The sequence below is a fragment of the Peromyscus californicus genome, unplaced genomic scaffold (genome assembly GCF_007827085.1).
Source record: "Peromyscus californicus insignis strain IS unplaced genomic scaffold, ASM782708v3 Scaffold_17__1_contigs__length_78620276, whole genome shotgun sequence".
NCBI lineage: Eukaryota > Metazoa > Chordata > Mammalia > Rodentia > Cricetidae > Peromyscus > Peromyscus californicus.
The window spans coordinates 21,751,355-21,766,301 of record NW_026294469.1 but is presented as its reverse complement, the minus strand read 5'-3'; the positions used below and the strand labels follow the sequence as shown (position 1 = coordinate 21,766,301).

At 50.0% G+C, this 14,947-nt stretch overlaps 1 protein-coding gene across 3 annotated transcripts; it reads left to right on the top strand.

Moving 5' to 3' along the window:
- The first annotated feature begins 482 nt into the window (after positions 1–482).
- Proc (protein C, inactivator of coagulation factors Va and VIIIa) lies at positions 483–14,102 on the top strand. 3 transcript variants are annotated; one of them, XM_052741430.1, is made up of 8 exons: positions 483–567; positions 1,789–1,952; positions 2,679–2,703; positions 2,826–2,963; positions 3,069–3,203; positions 10,763–10,908; positions 12,034–12,151; positions 13,416–14,102. In XM_052741430.1, the coding sequence occupies exons 1-8, from the start codon at positions 498–500 to the stop codon at positions 14,003–14,005; spliced, it is 1,386 nt and encodes a 461-aa protein (XP_052597390.1). In that variant the 5' UTR covers positions 483–497; the 3' UTR covers positions 14,006–14,102. The 3 variants fall into 3 exon arrangements, with proteins under 3 accessions (XP_052597390.1, XP_052597388.1, XP_052597389.1); XM_052741428.1 differs by having other exon boundaries at positions 498–567; positions 1,795–1,952; XM_052741429.1 differs by having other exon boundaries at positions 498–567; positions 3,126–3,203.
- Positions 14,103–14,947: the final 845 nt, after the last annotated feature.

Genomic DNA, 14,947 nt, shown 5'->3' with positions numbered 1-14,947 from the left:
GCCCCAGCTTCCACACAGACAATAAACACACAGATATGCCCTTTCCTCCCTCCCTTTCTTGCTTTTTCTTTCGTGTGTGTGTGTGTGTGTGTGTGTGTGTGTGTGTGTAGGCAAGAGATAAACCTCAGGTATTTTCTTCAGGAGCTATTTACCTTGTTTTTTGAGACAGGGCCTCCTGCTGGCCTGGAGCTGGTCAGGCAGGCTAGCAATTCTGGCTGGCTGGCCAGCAATCCACACGGACCTGCTTGTCTCGGTCTCCCCAGGACTGGGATTGCAAGAATGTGCCACGACACCTAGATTTTTGTTTTAATGTTACGTGGGTTCTGGGGAGCAGACTTCAGTCTTCGTGTCTGCACAGCAAGTGCTTTATTGACTGCGACATCTCCCCTGCTCAGGGGAGACCCTTTCATTCCATCTTTGGGGGGTTGGGGACAGAGCAGCTGTGGGTGTCCTTGGAGCTTAGAGGCTCTCCTCAGACAGGTGTCAGCAGCTCCAGGATGTGGCAAGTGAGAATCTTCCTGCTGTTCGTGTTCACCTGGGGAATTTCTAGCATACCGGCCCCTTTTGGTAAGACTGCCTCCATCCCCCACCCTCCCACCCCACATCCTCCACCCCCCAACCCCATGCAAGACCCTCAGAACCTCCATGGGCTTCCCATGGCACCGGCATAAATGGGCCTCTCTAGAGTTGCCTCAGCTTCCTGAACTTGTGTCCTTCTTCGAATGCCCCATCTACCTATCAAGTCTTTTTCTAGCCTGCCCTGCCCATGCCAGCTCTCTGCCCCCTCGGCTCAGGGGGGCACATCCTCCTCTACACTCCTTGCTCAAGTCCCTCCCTCTTAGCTTTTCTCCTGCCCGAGACAGGTATCTCTCAGAGCTGAGTGGCAGGTCTCTGTTCTCCGGGTGTCTCTGCTCAAGGGGACGAGACGGGGACTGTATGATAGAGGGCGCTGGAAATCAAGGACCGAGACAAGAAGGGCTCACTCACCTATGCTGGGAGAAGTGTGAGACCCATGTCGCTTTGCAGCCTTATTCTTTTATGACTATTATTAGACAACATTATATAAGGCTATTTTTTCGTGTTCACACAACTGCAGTTTGTTGTTGTTGTTGTTGCTGTTTTTTCGAGACAGGGTTTCTCTGTGGTGTTTTGGTGCCTGTCCTGGATCTCGCTTTGTAGACCAGACTGGCCTTGAACTCACAGAGATCCGCCTGGCTCTGCCTCCCAAGTGCTGGGATTAAAGGCGTGCGCCACCACCGCCCGGCTTTTTTTTTGTTTTGTTTTTAAGAAGGTAATTTTTTTTTTTTTTAAGATTTATTTATTATGTACACAGAAGAGGGCGCCAGATCTCATTACAGAGGGTTGTGAGCCACCATGTGGGTGCTGGGAATTGAACTCAGGACCTCTGGAAGACCAGCCAATGCTCTTAACCGCTGAGCCATCTCTCCAGCCCCAGAACTGCAGTTTTAACAGCAGCAGGGTCTGGCATTGCCCCTAAGCATTTTGTTCTGCACAAGACCTTGTTGAGTGCTCCAGGAATGCTCTCAAAGGAAGATCTGTCTGGTGCAGAGCGCCTGCTCTGCAAGATCCATACCGCTGTTCTCCCAGGGGCACCTGGGAACAGAGCAGAAAAGCAGGGCACAGCGTCCTTCCTGAGATGCTGTGAACATTAAGGCCAGAGGGACCAGGGTGAGGTCTTCCCAGGCTCTCTCTAGCTGGGGTTCTGCAGATCCCTTTTGGTCCCTCTTGGGTCCCTCCTCCACCACATTGACTCCCATCCCAAAGCAGACCCAGTGTTCTCCAGCAGTGAGCGTGCCCACCAGGTGCTGCGGGTCAAACGTGCCAACAGCTTCCTGGAGGAGATGCGGCCGGGCAACCTGGAACGGGAGTGTATGGAGGAGATCTGTGACTTTGAGGAGGCCAAGGAGATTTTCCAAAATTTGGATGACACAGTAAGACCACAAGGCTAGGTCGCAAGGGTGGGGCTGGGGGGGGTTGTTGGGGGGGCTGGTGGCTGGATAGGACCTAGAGAAGCAGGGGGCATGACAACTATCATTGGGGGGCCCTTTTTGGAGTCATAAGAATTAGTTGGTCATGTGGGTGCCGACCTTATTTAAAGGCTTGGTCAGGGCACAGAGGACTATAGGAACCAGGACCCTGAAATGCAGCTCAGGGAAAAGGCAACCTGGGCAGCCCTCCGTGGCCACTGGCCACTGCTGCCTCTCTTCCCTGTCTCTCCCTCCCTGTGACCTGGCGACCTTCCTCTCCTCCAAGATACCCTGCACCTTATGGTTATGTGAGTGACCAAGACTCTCTAATGTCTGTCTCCATGGGGCACTCTGAGCCTCGGTCGGTTGAGGCCTAGTTAGAAACAGACTCAGAGCCAGCCAGTCATGTCTCCAGCCCAGATGGTCCAAAGGCAGCTGGGGAATGATGGGGCTGACAGAGGCAGAACAGACTGTAGGATTTAGACACTTTCCACTGAGGAGGCAGTGAGCAGACTCCGGCTGCATGTTGAGGGGTGTAGTGGGGTGGGCAGCAAGGAGCACCACGGCAGCTGTTGGTCTGGAAGCCCTTTCCACACTCCCTGGACAGCTCATATCCAGGAGGAGGCAATGCCTTGCGGGCTTCGCCTAGGTGGTGGTGCTGGGCCCTGACACTCTTCTCTCCTGCCACAGCTGGCCTTCTGGATCAAGTACTTCGGTGAGTGAGTCGTAGACACCTGCATGAAGGATAGTCGATGCTTGTCTCAGGGTCGCGGAGGTTGGAGAGGAAAATGGAGGTACCCACCATCCTCTACTGCCCCATCGCGCTGTCTTTCACAGATGGTGACCAGTGTGCGGCTCCGCCCTCGGACCACCAGTGCGACAGCCCGTGCTGCGGGCATGGCACATGCATCGACAGCCTGGGCAGTTACATCTGCTTCTGCGATAAGGGCTGGGAGGGCAGGTTCTGCCAGCAGGGTGAGGGGACCTCGGCGGCGGCCGGCCGAGGCAGCAAGGTGGGCTGAGGTGGGATCTGGAACCAGTAGGGCCACCACGAGCTATCCGCACTCTCCTGTCGCACAGAGCAGGGCTTCTACAACTGCCAGGTGAACAACGGAGGCTGCCTGCACTACTGTCTAGAGGAGGGCGGCAGTCGGCGCTGCACCTGCGCTCCAGGCTATGAGCTGGCAGATGACCACATGCGCTGCAAGTCCACCGGTGAGCCAAGGCAGGCCTGCAGAGAGCGCCCGCCCGGCCAACACAGGCCAGGAGGGAGCGCGTTCCCAGAAATCAGGCACATCTTGGGGACCCTAAGACAGGTGGACATACCTCGCTCCCCTCTCACCCATGACCCTGTGTGTAGACTCTTGCCTGTTTGCCAGCCTCGCCATACCCTGGAGCACAACTATCGTCTTCCTCTGTCTCTCTGCCTCTGCCTCTGTCACACACACACACACACACACACACACACACACACACACACACACACACACACTCTGAGGGGACCTAGGAATCAGGTCATCAGTATCTTCCTTCACCTACCCTTCTGGATGTGTTACTTCCTCTCAGAACCCTGGTTTTGCCTTCCTTTTCAATTTTCCTTGAATTTTTCTTTTGAATAAGTTTACTTATGTGTGTAGTTTAAAAAGTCAGGGTAGCCCAGCAGGGGTCATGCACGCCTTTAATCTCAGTACTCGGGAGGCAGAAGCAGGTGGATCTCTGTGAGTTCAAGGCCAGAGCGAGTTCTAGGACAGCCAAGGCTACACAAAAAAACTCCATCTCAAAAAAAAAAAGTAAGATTAAAAAAGAAAAAAGAGCCGGGCGGTGGTGGCACACGTCTTTAATCCCAGCACTCAGGAGGCAGAGCCAGGCGGATCTCTGTGAGTTCGAGGCCAGCCTGGGCTACCAAGTGAGTTCCAGGAAAGGCGCAAAGCTACACAGAGAAACCCTGTCTCGAAAAACCAAAAAAAAAAAAAAAAAAAAAGAATATTGTTTAAAAAATAGATCTTACCCCTATAAAACCTTAGTAAAGTGTTATAAATTATTAGCATTTAAATATCAAGAGTTTTTAAAAAAATTTTTTGTTTTATTTTCAGACAGGGTTTCTCTATGTTTCCCTGACTGTCCTGGAACTCACTCTGTAGACCAGGCTGGCCTCGAACTCACAGAGATCCACCTGCCTCTGCCTTCTGAGTGCTGGGATTAAAGGTGTGAACCACCACTGCCTGGCTGAGTTTAAAATTTTTTAATTAAAGATGTTTCACATATAATCTGTATGTATAAAATAAATATGTGAACATGGAACCTGTAAAATATAATTTTTATACAAATGTGATCCACATCCTTTCTTTCTCTCCTTAGAAAACAGGTATCTAAGGAATAATAATTTAAAAAAAGATAAATTTTAAAAATTGAAATATGACAAAACAGGTAAGAAAAAGAGCCAAAGGAAAAACACAAGAAATGCATGTAGATGCACACACATATGCACACACATATGCACACACATATGCACACACATATGCACACACATATGCACACACTCACACATGCACACACATTTGCACACACAGGAATCCCATAAAAACCCCAAACTGGAGGCCATAATATATATGCTGAGGATCTGTAAGGTTAAAAAAAAAAAAAAAGCCCTGACTTAGCATTATGAAAGAACCTCCAGTTGACTTCCTCCTGTGTTGGCCATCTACTGCTGGGCATCGGGCCAATACTTAAGAGAGGTTTGTTTCCCCAGTCAGGTTCCCTTGGGGGAAACTTACTTTTCATTTGCAAGTGGCTATCAATTGGAGTTAGCTTCTGGGTTAGGGATGGGGCATGTGTCCACTTCTCCTCTCGGCTCAGGGCCCCATCTGGTGCAGCCCCGAGCAGGCCCTGTGCATGCTGACAGTCTCTGTGAGTTCGTATGTTGTGTCTAGAAGGCCTTGATTCCTCGGTGTCCTCCATCCCCTCTGGCTCTTACACTCTTTCTGTCTCCTCTTCCACAGAGTTCCCTGAGCCCTGAGGGGAGGGATTTGGTGGATTCATCCCTTTTAGGGCCGAATATTCCAAGGTCTCTCACTCTCTGCATGTTGTCTGGCTGTGGGTCTCTCTCTTTGTCTCACCTCCTGCAGGAGGAAGCTTCTCTGATGATGGTTGAGCAAGGCACTGATCTATGAGGACAGCAGATGTCATTAGGAGTCATTGGATTGCTGTGTTCCTTTAGAGAGCAGTGGTATTTGGTTCCCCCCTTGTCTCTGGCCTATCTAGTCTTGGGTTTTTGGCCACCCAAGCAGCACCGGGTGTGGGCTCCACCTCATGGAGTGGGCCTTAAGTCAAATCAGACATTGGTTGGTTACTCCCACAAGCTTTGTGCCACTGCTGACCCAGTGTGCCTTGCGGGCAGGGCACTCTTGTAGATGGAAGGGTCTGTAGCTGGGTTGGTTTTTCCCCTTCTCCTTGGGCAGCACGCAGAGTACCATGGATACTAGTCCATGGGGCGAAGGCTCTGGGGAGGCACCGCAGTAATTCTCCATGCTCAATGAGTTTTGTGGGTGTTGTCAGCAGCAACAGGGCCTTAATTTACCGTCAGTTTGTGGAGAACCAACAACAACCTTGGCACTAGGCTGGGTTGTTTGGAGGTTCCCATGGGATACCTTTGGCAAAGAACTCAATTAGATGTAATCCATTCCTGGTACTGGAAGCTTCCTTTGGTGGCAAGAAACATCCAGTTGTCCCTCTGTCTCCCTTATTATTCGGCAATTTCATTTAGATTGCCTTCATATATGTGTATACTATAAGAAGCTTCTACTGTGCTAGGTTTCCATATGACCCCTCAAATGGCCCTTAGTTTTAGCCATCGCTCCCCATGTTCCTACCTCACCCCATCTCCCCTCCCCTCTCTGTTCGGTCCTCCCATTCCAGGCCCTTCTCTATCTAGTCCATCCATGACTATTTATTCTATTTCCCCTTCCTAGGGAGATCCATCCCTCCTCCATAGTCCCTTAGTCCCTACTTAACCTCTGTGGTTATATGGACTGTAGCTTGCTTGTCAATGACTTAACAACTAGCATCCACATATAAGAGAAGACAGACCATATTTGTCTTTCTGGGTCTGAGTTACCTCACTCAGGATGATTTTTTTTCTAGTTCCATCCATTTACTTGTGAATTTTATGGTTTATTCATTTATTTACTTTAGATCTGAGTAATATTTCATTGTGTAAACATACCACATTATTTTCATCCATTTATCTACTGACAAACATGTAAGTTGTTTCCAGTTTCTGGCTATTATGAATATGGTTGAGCAGGTGTCTCTGTAGAAGGATGAAGCATCCTTTTGGTGTATGCCCAAGTGGTATAACTGGATCTTGAGAGAGATGAGTCCCATCTTCCTGAGGGACTGCCACACTGATTTCCATAGTGACTGCACAAGTTTTTATTCCCACCAGCAATGGGTGCACGTTCCCCTTACTTCACATCTTCAGCAGAATGAGCTGTCATTAGTTTTATTGATCTTGGCCATTCTGATTAGTGTAAGACGAAATTTCAGAGTAGTTTGATTTACATTTCCCTCCTGACTAAGGATGCTGAAATTTTCTTTCAGTGCTTCTCAGCCATTTGTGTGAATTCCTTTTTTGAGAATTCTGTTTAGATCCATATGCAATTTTTAAATTGGGTTGTTTGTTTTCTTGATGTCCATTTTTTTGAGTTCTTTACACATTTTAAATATCAGCCCTCTGTCAGATGTGTAGTTGGTAAAGATCGTTTCCCATTTTGTAGCCTGCCACTTTGTCCGAATAATGGTGTCCTTTGCCTTACAGAAGCTTTTCCGTTTCATGAGGTCCCATTTATTAATGTTGATCTAGGTGCCTGTAATATTGGTGTTCCATTCAGAAAGTCTTTGCCTGCATAAATGAGTTCAAGGCTATTACCTTCTTTCTCTTCTGTCAGGTTCAGTGTGTCTGTCCTTATGTTAAGGTCTTTGATCCATTTGTCATTGAGTTTTGTGCGGAGCGCTAAATATAGATCTATTCGCATTCTTCTACATGCAACCATCCAATTTGACCAACACCATTTGCCTTTCTTTCTCCATCCATTGTGATTGAAAGTTCTACTGATATAGTACTCTGGGCTGGCATCTGTGGTCTCTTAGAGTGTGTAGGGCATCTGTCCAGGGCCTTCTGGCTTTTAGAGTCTCCATGGAGAAGTCAGGTGTTATTCTTACAGGTTTGCCTTTGTTATCTGCCCTTTCCCCTTTTCCTTTCCAGCTTTTAATATTTTTTGTTCTGTATGTTTATTGTTTTGATTATTGTGTGAGGAGGGGAGTTCATTTTTCTGGTCCACTCTGTTTGGTGTTCTGTATGCTTCTTGTACCTTAATAGTTATCTCCTTTTTGAGGTTGGGGAAATTTTCTTCTATGATTTTGTGGAAAACATTTTCTGTGTCTTTGGCCTGTGTGCCTTCTCCTTCCTCTATTCCTATTATTCCTAGACTTGGTCTTCTCACAGTGTCCCAGATTTCCTGGATATTTTGTGCCTGGATTTTTTTTTTATTTATTTAACACTTACTTTGACCGAGGTGTCTGTTTCTTCTATCTTATCTTCAATGCCTGGGATTCTCTCTTCCATCTCTTGTATTCTGTTGATGACGGTTGCCTCTGAGTTTCCTGCTCAGGTTCCTACATTTTTCACTTGCAGTTTTCCCTCAGTTTGAATTGTATTTATTGATTCTATTTGCACTTGTAAGTCTTGAACTGTGTTCTTCTTCTCATTACACTGTTATTGTTCTCACAGATTTCTTTAGCGGATTTGTCCATTTCCTCTCTAAGGGAATGAACAGAGTGTATTCATAAAGGCCGTTTTTGAAGTCCTTGTCTGGTGCTTCAACTACATTGCATTGCTCAGGGCCTGCCGTGGTAGGGTTGCTGGGCTTTAGTGGAGATGTATTGTTGTTGTGTTTTTACACCAGTGTCTAAGCATCTGGGTTTGGGGTGATTGTAATTGTAGGAGTTGATGGTGTTCTCGTCTTTGGTTTCTGTTGCCCTTTCTGGTTCTTAAGGAGTGCCATGGCTATGGGTTGCCTGGTAGGGAGCACATTTGGGATCCTGCCAGATATGGCCACTGGGTATTCAAGGAGTGCCTGTGGAAGTTGGAGGCTGAGATAGCAGGATGGGGTGCTGAGGGAGCCTGTAGAAGATCCTGTCATCTGCCGGAGGTGGGGCTCAGAGGAAGGGGAGGCTACACAGCGGTATGCTGCCGAGATGTGGATGAGCGGGAGGATTGGATGTGGAAAAGAGGAGGGAGACCGAGAGCCTGAAGGTCGCCTACCTGCTTCCCTGCGTTTTGATGTTGTTGATGCTCCCCGCTGTGCTCTCTCTGTTGTGTCTTTCTGGATCTCTTACAACATTCACGCTTAGTGCCTCTTCTATTTCCCACGTCCCACTATTTTCCCGAAACAGTCTTCTCATGTATCCCAAGCTGGCACTGAACTCATTGTGTTGCTGGCGATGACTGATTTTCCTATTCTCCTGCCTTTACCTCCAGAGTGCTGGGACTACGGCCATGCACACCTGATTTTATTTGGTGCTGGGGTGAAACTCAGAGCTTTAAACATGCCAGGCAAGCACTCTACCAACTGAGCTTTGTCCCCAGCCCTGACTTCGCATTTTTTCAGGAAACTATTTACAACTCTATCTTCTAGCCCCTGTACGGAAACACACTTTTAAACTCTGTAATTATTTTGGAGATTTGTTTATTTTATGTGTATGGGTATTTTGCCTGTGTGTGTATATATGTGCACCACATGCATGTCTGTTGCCATGGATCCTGGAACTGGAGTTACAGACAGTTGTGAGTCACCATGTGGTTGCTGGGAATTGAACCTGGGTCTCCCAGAGGAGCAGTCAGTGCTCCCAAATGCTGAAACGTTTCTCCAGGTCCTCAACTTCGTATTTTGAACTGATTGTATATCGATAGGAAATTTCAAGAAGTCCCCATGGGCATGCCTTCCTGCAGGCTAGAGTTACTGGCAGAAACTTGGCTCAGATCCTTCGGTCTTACCACCATGGCAGGGTTTGGGAAGGGTGCCTACGAGGCTGGTGGGTGGCAGAGGCCCTGCCATCTTTGCAGCCTGTGGTCTCTTAACCATGCCACTCTTTGCTATACAACTACCTGAAGTCCCTTTCTCACGGCCTCTTCTGGTTCACCTTCTGTATGGATGGGCTCTGTAGGTGAGAAAAGGGGAGTCAAGCCACGAGGAGGGCCCTCCAAACCCCTCTTGTCGGCTCACACCATGCCCCAGGTGCAGTCATAGCTGAACTGCCCCCACCCCAGGGGTTTAGAGGACTCCTAAAGGATACTGTGTATGAAATCCCAGTCTCTGGGAACTTTGCTCCTAGGAGGGACTTTTGCTTCTCAGTTTGCCAAGTCAGGTACTGTGTCTACCTACTGGCCGGCTTCTGGAATTTCATTGCTGCTGCCTGCTTTCCATTCTGTCATTCCTTACTTGCCCTGAAGATGGCGTCCCTCTGTTTCACCAGTTAGATTTCCCCCAACTAGCATTCAACACTCATAGGAGCAGATCTTGCAGATCATCAGCCCCCGGATTTCCATGATGTGCCCACTGCTATGGGAAGAGAGGCTTCAAAGTGATGCTTTCCGAGAATCACCCAGGGCTGGAGACAGCTCGGTTGATAAAGAGCTTCCATTCAAGCACAAGTTTGGACCCTGGCATCCGCATAAAAAAGCCAAACATGGTTGTGTGCGTGCGCCTGTAACCTCAGAATGCTGGCAGGGAGGGCAGAGACAGTAGGATCCCGAGGAGTCACCGGTCAGTCAAGCTCTATACTCAGTGAGAGCTTGTCTCAAAACTAAGGCATAGAAACAAGAAAGACACTCAATGTTGACCTCCGGCTTCTACATGCATGTGCAACTGGACACACGCGCACGCGCACACACACACACACACACACACACACACACACCCTTCTGGGGCTGGTAAAATGTCTCAGCAGTTTAGAATACTTGCTGTTCTTGCAGAGGACCCTAATTTGATTCCCATCACCTACGTGACAGCTCACAACTGTTCTTAGCTCCAGTTTCAGAGGATCTGACGACTTCTTCCTGCCTCTGAGGGTACCAAACACACACAGTGTACTTAAATACAGTGTACTTGCATACACGCAAGCCAAACACTTAGGAAAAAAAAAGAGAATACTTAGCTCTTTCTCCATAATCTGCCCCCCCCCCCCACACACACACTTTGAGAGAGGGTCACATGTAATGCAGACTGACTTAAAACTCACTATGTAGCCTAGGATGATCTTGAACTTCAGATTCTTCTGTTCTACCTTCCCAGTGCTGTGGTTATAGATGTGCGTTACTCTGTTTGGTTTATGCAGTACTGGGGATCTAACCCAGGGACTTATGTGTGTTAGGCAAGCATTCTAGAAACTAAGTTCTATTTCCCAGATCAGTCCATGTAATTTATTATCCCCCTAGGAGCTTGGTAGTATCCGAACAGGAGCCTTCCTTTATGTATCTTGGGGATGATCAACCATAGCCCTGGAGTATGAGTCTGGGATATCGTTCCTCATCAGTTCAGGGACACTTAGGTAGTAATAGTGCTTGGCCAGTTCTCACCAGTAGGTGGCACTATGTGATTGTGAGTCCCAAGCTGCACTTCTTGAATCCTCCATGGTGGCAGCCTAGCCTGCCGAGGACAGACGGGCCTGGGGAGCCTTGCCTGGGAGGCCCTTTACCACCTCTCTTTTACGTTTAGTGAATTTCCCATGCGGGAAGCTGGGGAGGCGGATAGAGAAGAAACGGAAGAACGTCAAACGGGACACAGACCCAGAAGATGAACAAGAAGTAGACCCAAGGATCGTCAACGGAACGCTGACGAAGCAGGGAGACAGTCCTTGGCAGGTGAGGGGGAGACAGTCTTCTGGGACCCCTGCTGGCTCGAGACAAGTGTTGCTGCTTGAGGGGACAGGGTGAGAGCTGGTAAGGCTAGGAGCTGGCATGTGTCTTAGTTAGAGTTACTGGTGCTGTGACACAACACCATGACCAAAGAAACTTGGGAAGGAAAGAGTTTGTTCGGCTTACATTTCTACATTACAGTCCACAATCAAAGGAAATCAGGACAGGGATTCAAGCAGGGCAGGGACCTGGGGCCAGAAACTGATGCAGAGACCATGGAGGGGTGCTGCTCACTGGCTTGCTCTCCAGGCTCCCTCAGCCCGCTTTGTTATAGAACCCAGGACACCAGCCCATGTGTTGCCGCACCCGCAATGGGCTGGGCCATCCTCCGTCAATCACAAACTAAGAAGGTGCCTTCCAATTGGATCTTAGGAGGCATTTTCTCAATTGAGTGTCCCTCCTTTGGGATGTCTCCAACTTGTGTCAAGGTGACATAAAACTAGCCAGCACAGCATAGACGGGAGCAAGCAGGAGGAAGCGTTCCAGTGCTGAGGAAGGGATGGAGAGACAGAGCTTTTGTGTTTCCGGAGCAGGGTCTTGTATAGGAGAGCTAGAAGGGAGTGCTGACCCGAGCATCCCCAGCTTCCCCAGACATAGGAGTGAAAATTGGTTGTTTCTCACCTTCGCCGGGCTCTGGATGAGGAGTATACTAGTAGTTCACCGATCTGGGGAGCTTAGAAAACTCTGGAAATAGCTCAGTAGGATGAGAATCAGGATGGCCATCAGGACAGGGGCAGAGGGAGGCCCAAGAGAGATACCTCAAGCAGCCTGAGTGCCACAAAGGTTTCCCTGAGGATGCAAGGCCTGGCCCAAGCCCCAGCAGGAGAGCGCTTTGACCCTGGTCTGGCAGAAGGTGATTATAGGAACTGCATAGGCTATGTCGGGGAGATGCCCTGACACAGGCCAACACCAGACCGTGTAACAAAGAGAAAACACTGGGAAAGACCTTAAGTCTATGTGTGCCAGTGGGACCAGGAACCTAGGGGAGTGCTTGAGAACTACTGAGAGCCATGTAAGACTTGGATCCCGTGCTAGGAGTTGTCAGAGGCAGCCCTGTGATGTTACTTTCAGGCAATCCTTCTGGACTCCAAGAAGAAACTGGCCTGCGGAGGAGTGCTCATCCACAACTCCTGGGTGCTGACGGCGGCCCACTGCATGGAGAACACCAAGAAGCTTACCGTGAGGCTTGGTGAGGGCTGCAGCCAGAGGCCAGGGATGGAGCAGGGGAAACAGGCTTGCTGCCCCAGGGTTGGCGATGCTGACAGTGACTTAGGCTCCACAGAGGACTCTTGGGGGACAGAGGCATCTGTGTTAGCACGGGTTCACACTGGGACTCCAGTCAGCTGGGAGATTTTCTGAAGCTCATTTCAGACCTAGGTCCATACGTTTGTAAGTGAGGGGTGTCACACATCCAGGTCTCCTCACTCCCAGTCCTAGGGAGCCAGCTCTGTGTAGGCCTCAGCACCTGGCCATGGTCAGACCTAGAATACTGTGTGACCTTCACATAGACTGACAAGGTGGAGCAGCGCAACACTGGCCTGCCTTGCTAGCTGCTCCCCCAGGAGTCTGAGGGTCCCCAAGTCTAGGCCCTACTCTGTGATGATTTCTGGAGGGACTTTTAGCAGACACTACACCAAAAAGAAGAAAAGTGGGCCAAGGAATGGCCTAGGGGTCAAGATGAAGACTCTAGTTCAATGCCCAGCACCCACATGGAATCCAGATGTGGTAGTGTACGGCTAAGAGGCAGAGACAGGAGGGTCCCTGGCCTGCTGACCAGCCAGTCTAGCTGCATCTGTGACCTTCAGCTTCAGTGAGAGGTTCTGCCTCAAATATAAGGTGGAGAGCAATCGAGGAAGACACTCAACATTGATCTTTGGCCTCTGTATGTACTCACACACACGCACAGGCACCCTCACACACAGGCATCCTCCATGGACACAAGCACATACATACATATGCAAGCTCATACATAATAAGAGAAAGGGTGTCCTGAGAATGACAAAAGTGATATAATATACCTTCAGCGTGGACAATGGTCTGTGGCCCTGCTTCCCGGAGCCATCAACTGGTAGGGAGGACCTGTCTCTTCTCTGTGGTCCAGACCATTCTTCCTAGCAGTGTCTGGGGCTTGCTGATGATCCCCTTTGGGTCTGGCCGCCATGGACCTAGTCTCTCCAGCAGTGTTGATCTTTGTTCTCTTCCTGTCGTCTACAGGCGTCTCTGGCTTCTCTGCTCTTTCCACTGTGAATTCTGAATGCAGAGCAGCCCCCTGCCCCTTAGGAACTTATGCCCTTGGGCCCATCTCCTAATGCTCCTGGCAGGAAAACTCACCTCTGCTAAGGATCTGGGGCACAGGGACCCAGCTCAGGACTTCTGGGCAGCAGAAGCACTGAGGTCAGGCAGGCTCCTCCCGCCCCCTCCCAGCCTACTCTGATAGCATCCTTGCTTTGCAGGTGAGTATGATCTGCGGCGCAGGGACCACTGGGAATTGGACCTGGACATCAAGGAGGTCCTCGTCCACCCTAACTACAGTCGGAGCACCAGTGACAATGACATCGCCCTGCTCCGCCTGGCCCAGCCAGCCACTCTCTCTAAGACCATCGTGCCCATCTGCCTGCCGGACAATGGCCTGGCAGAGCGGGAGCTCACTCAGGCCGGCCGGGAGACGGTGGTGACGGGCTGGGGCTACCAGAGTGACCGAGACAAAGACGGGAGGAGGAACCGCACCTCTGTCCTCACCTTCATCCGCATCCCTGTGGCCCCACGGAATGAGTGCATGCAGGTCATGAACAATGTGGTCTCGGAGAACATGCTGTGTGCGGGCATCCTTGGTGACAGTAGAGACGCCTGTGACGGGGACAGTGGGGGACCTATGGTGGTCTTCTTTCGGGGCACCTGGTTCCTTGTGGGCCTAGTGAGCTGGGGTGAGGGCTGTGGGCACCTCAACAACTATGGCGTCTACACTAAAGTGAGCCGCTACCTAGAATGGATCCACAGCCACATTGACGACAAGGATGCCTCCCCGAAGAGCCAGAGGGTGTAGCACCTCTCCCTGCTCATGCCTGGACCTCACTCTTAGAGTGAGGCTGGGCTAGTGAATACCACAGCAGAGGACATTAAAGGGGCATGTAACAAACATACCCACTTGAGTTCCTGTCAGTCTTTCCATCCTTTTTGTGGGCCATACTGGAGAAAAGTAACATTAATTGAGCATCTACTATACACCAGGTGCTTTATGAAAAGAACCTGCTTAACTCCCAAAGCAGTTCTGTGGGGTGGGGGTAGGGGAAGATCCAGCAGGATCTGAGGCTGATATAACTTGGGAAGGGTGGTTTATAGACAGGAATTTTTTTTTAATGTCACTACAAGAGACTAGAGCCTTTCTCGGGGTCTCAGAAAGACCAGTGCTAGTTGCACATTAGAAAAGCTTACCGGTAGCCTATGACAGAGGCAGGTGGGGCTCAGAAGGGCCATGTGGTGGAGCCAGGATTCAAACCAAGGACACACTCCCAAGCTCAGCTGCTTCTCCATTGCTCCTGGGAGCAGCTGGAGTGTGGGGTGGGGTGGTGGGGGTGGGGGGTGCGTGTGTGTGTATATGGGTGTGCATGCACATATGTGTGTTTGGAGGCAGGAGGACAACTTCATGTGTTGTTTCTCAAGCACTGTCCACTTTTTTTTTTCGGCCCAGAATATCTCACCGGCCTGAAATCTATGCAGCAGGCTAGGCTGGGTGGCCAGCGAGCCCCCCACCCCCACCCCCAGCTTTGACAAGTGGAGACAGAGGATCAGTAGCCCACTGGGGAAGTAGCCAGATGTCCAGAAGGTGCTGCTCAAAATGACCTTACAGCCCTGGTGAGGAACCTGTTTAAGAATGAAGTTATGAGCCAGGCGGTGGTGGCGCACGCCTTTAATCCCAGCACTCGGGAGGCAGAGCCAGGTGGATCTCTGTGAGTTCGAGGCCAGCCTGGGCTACCAAGTGAGTCCC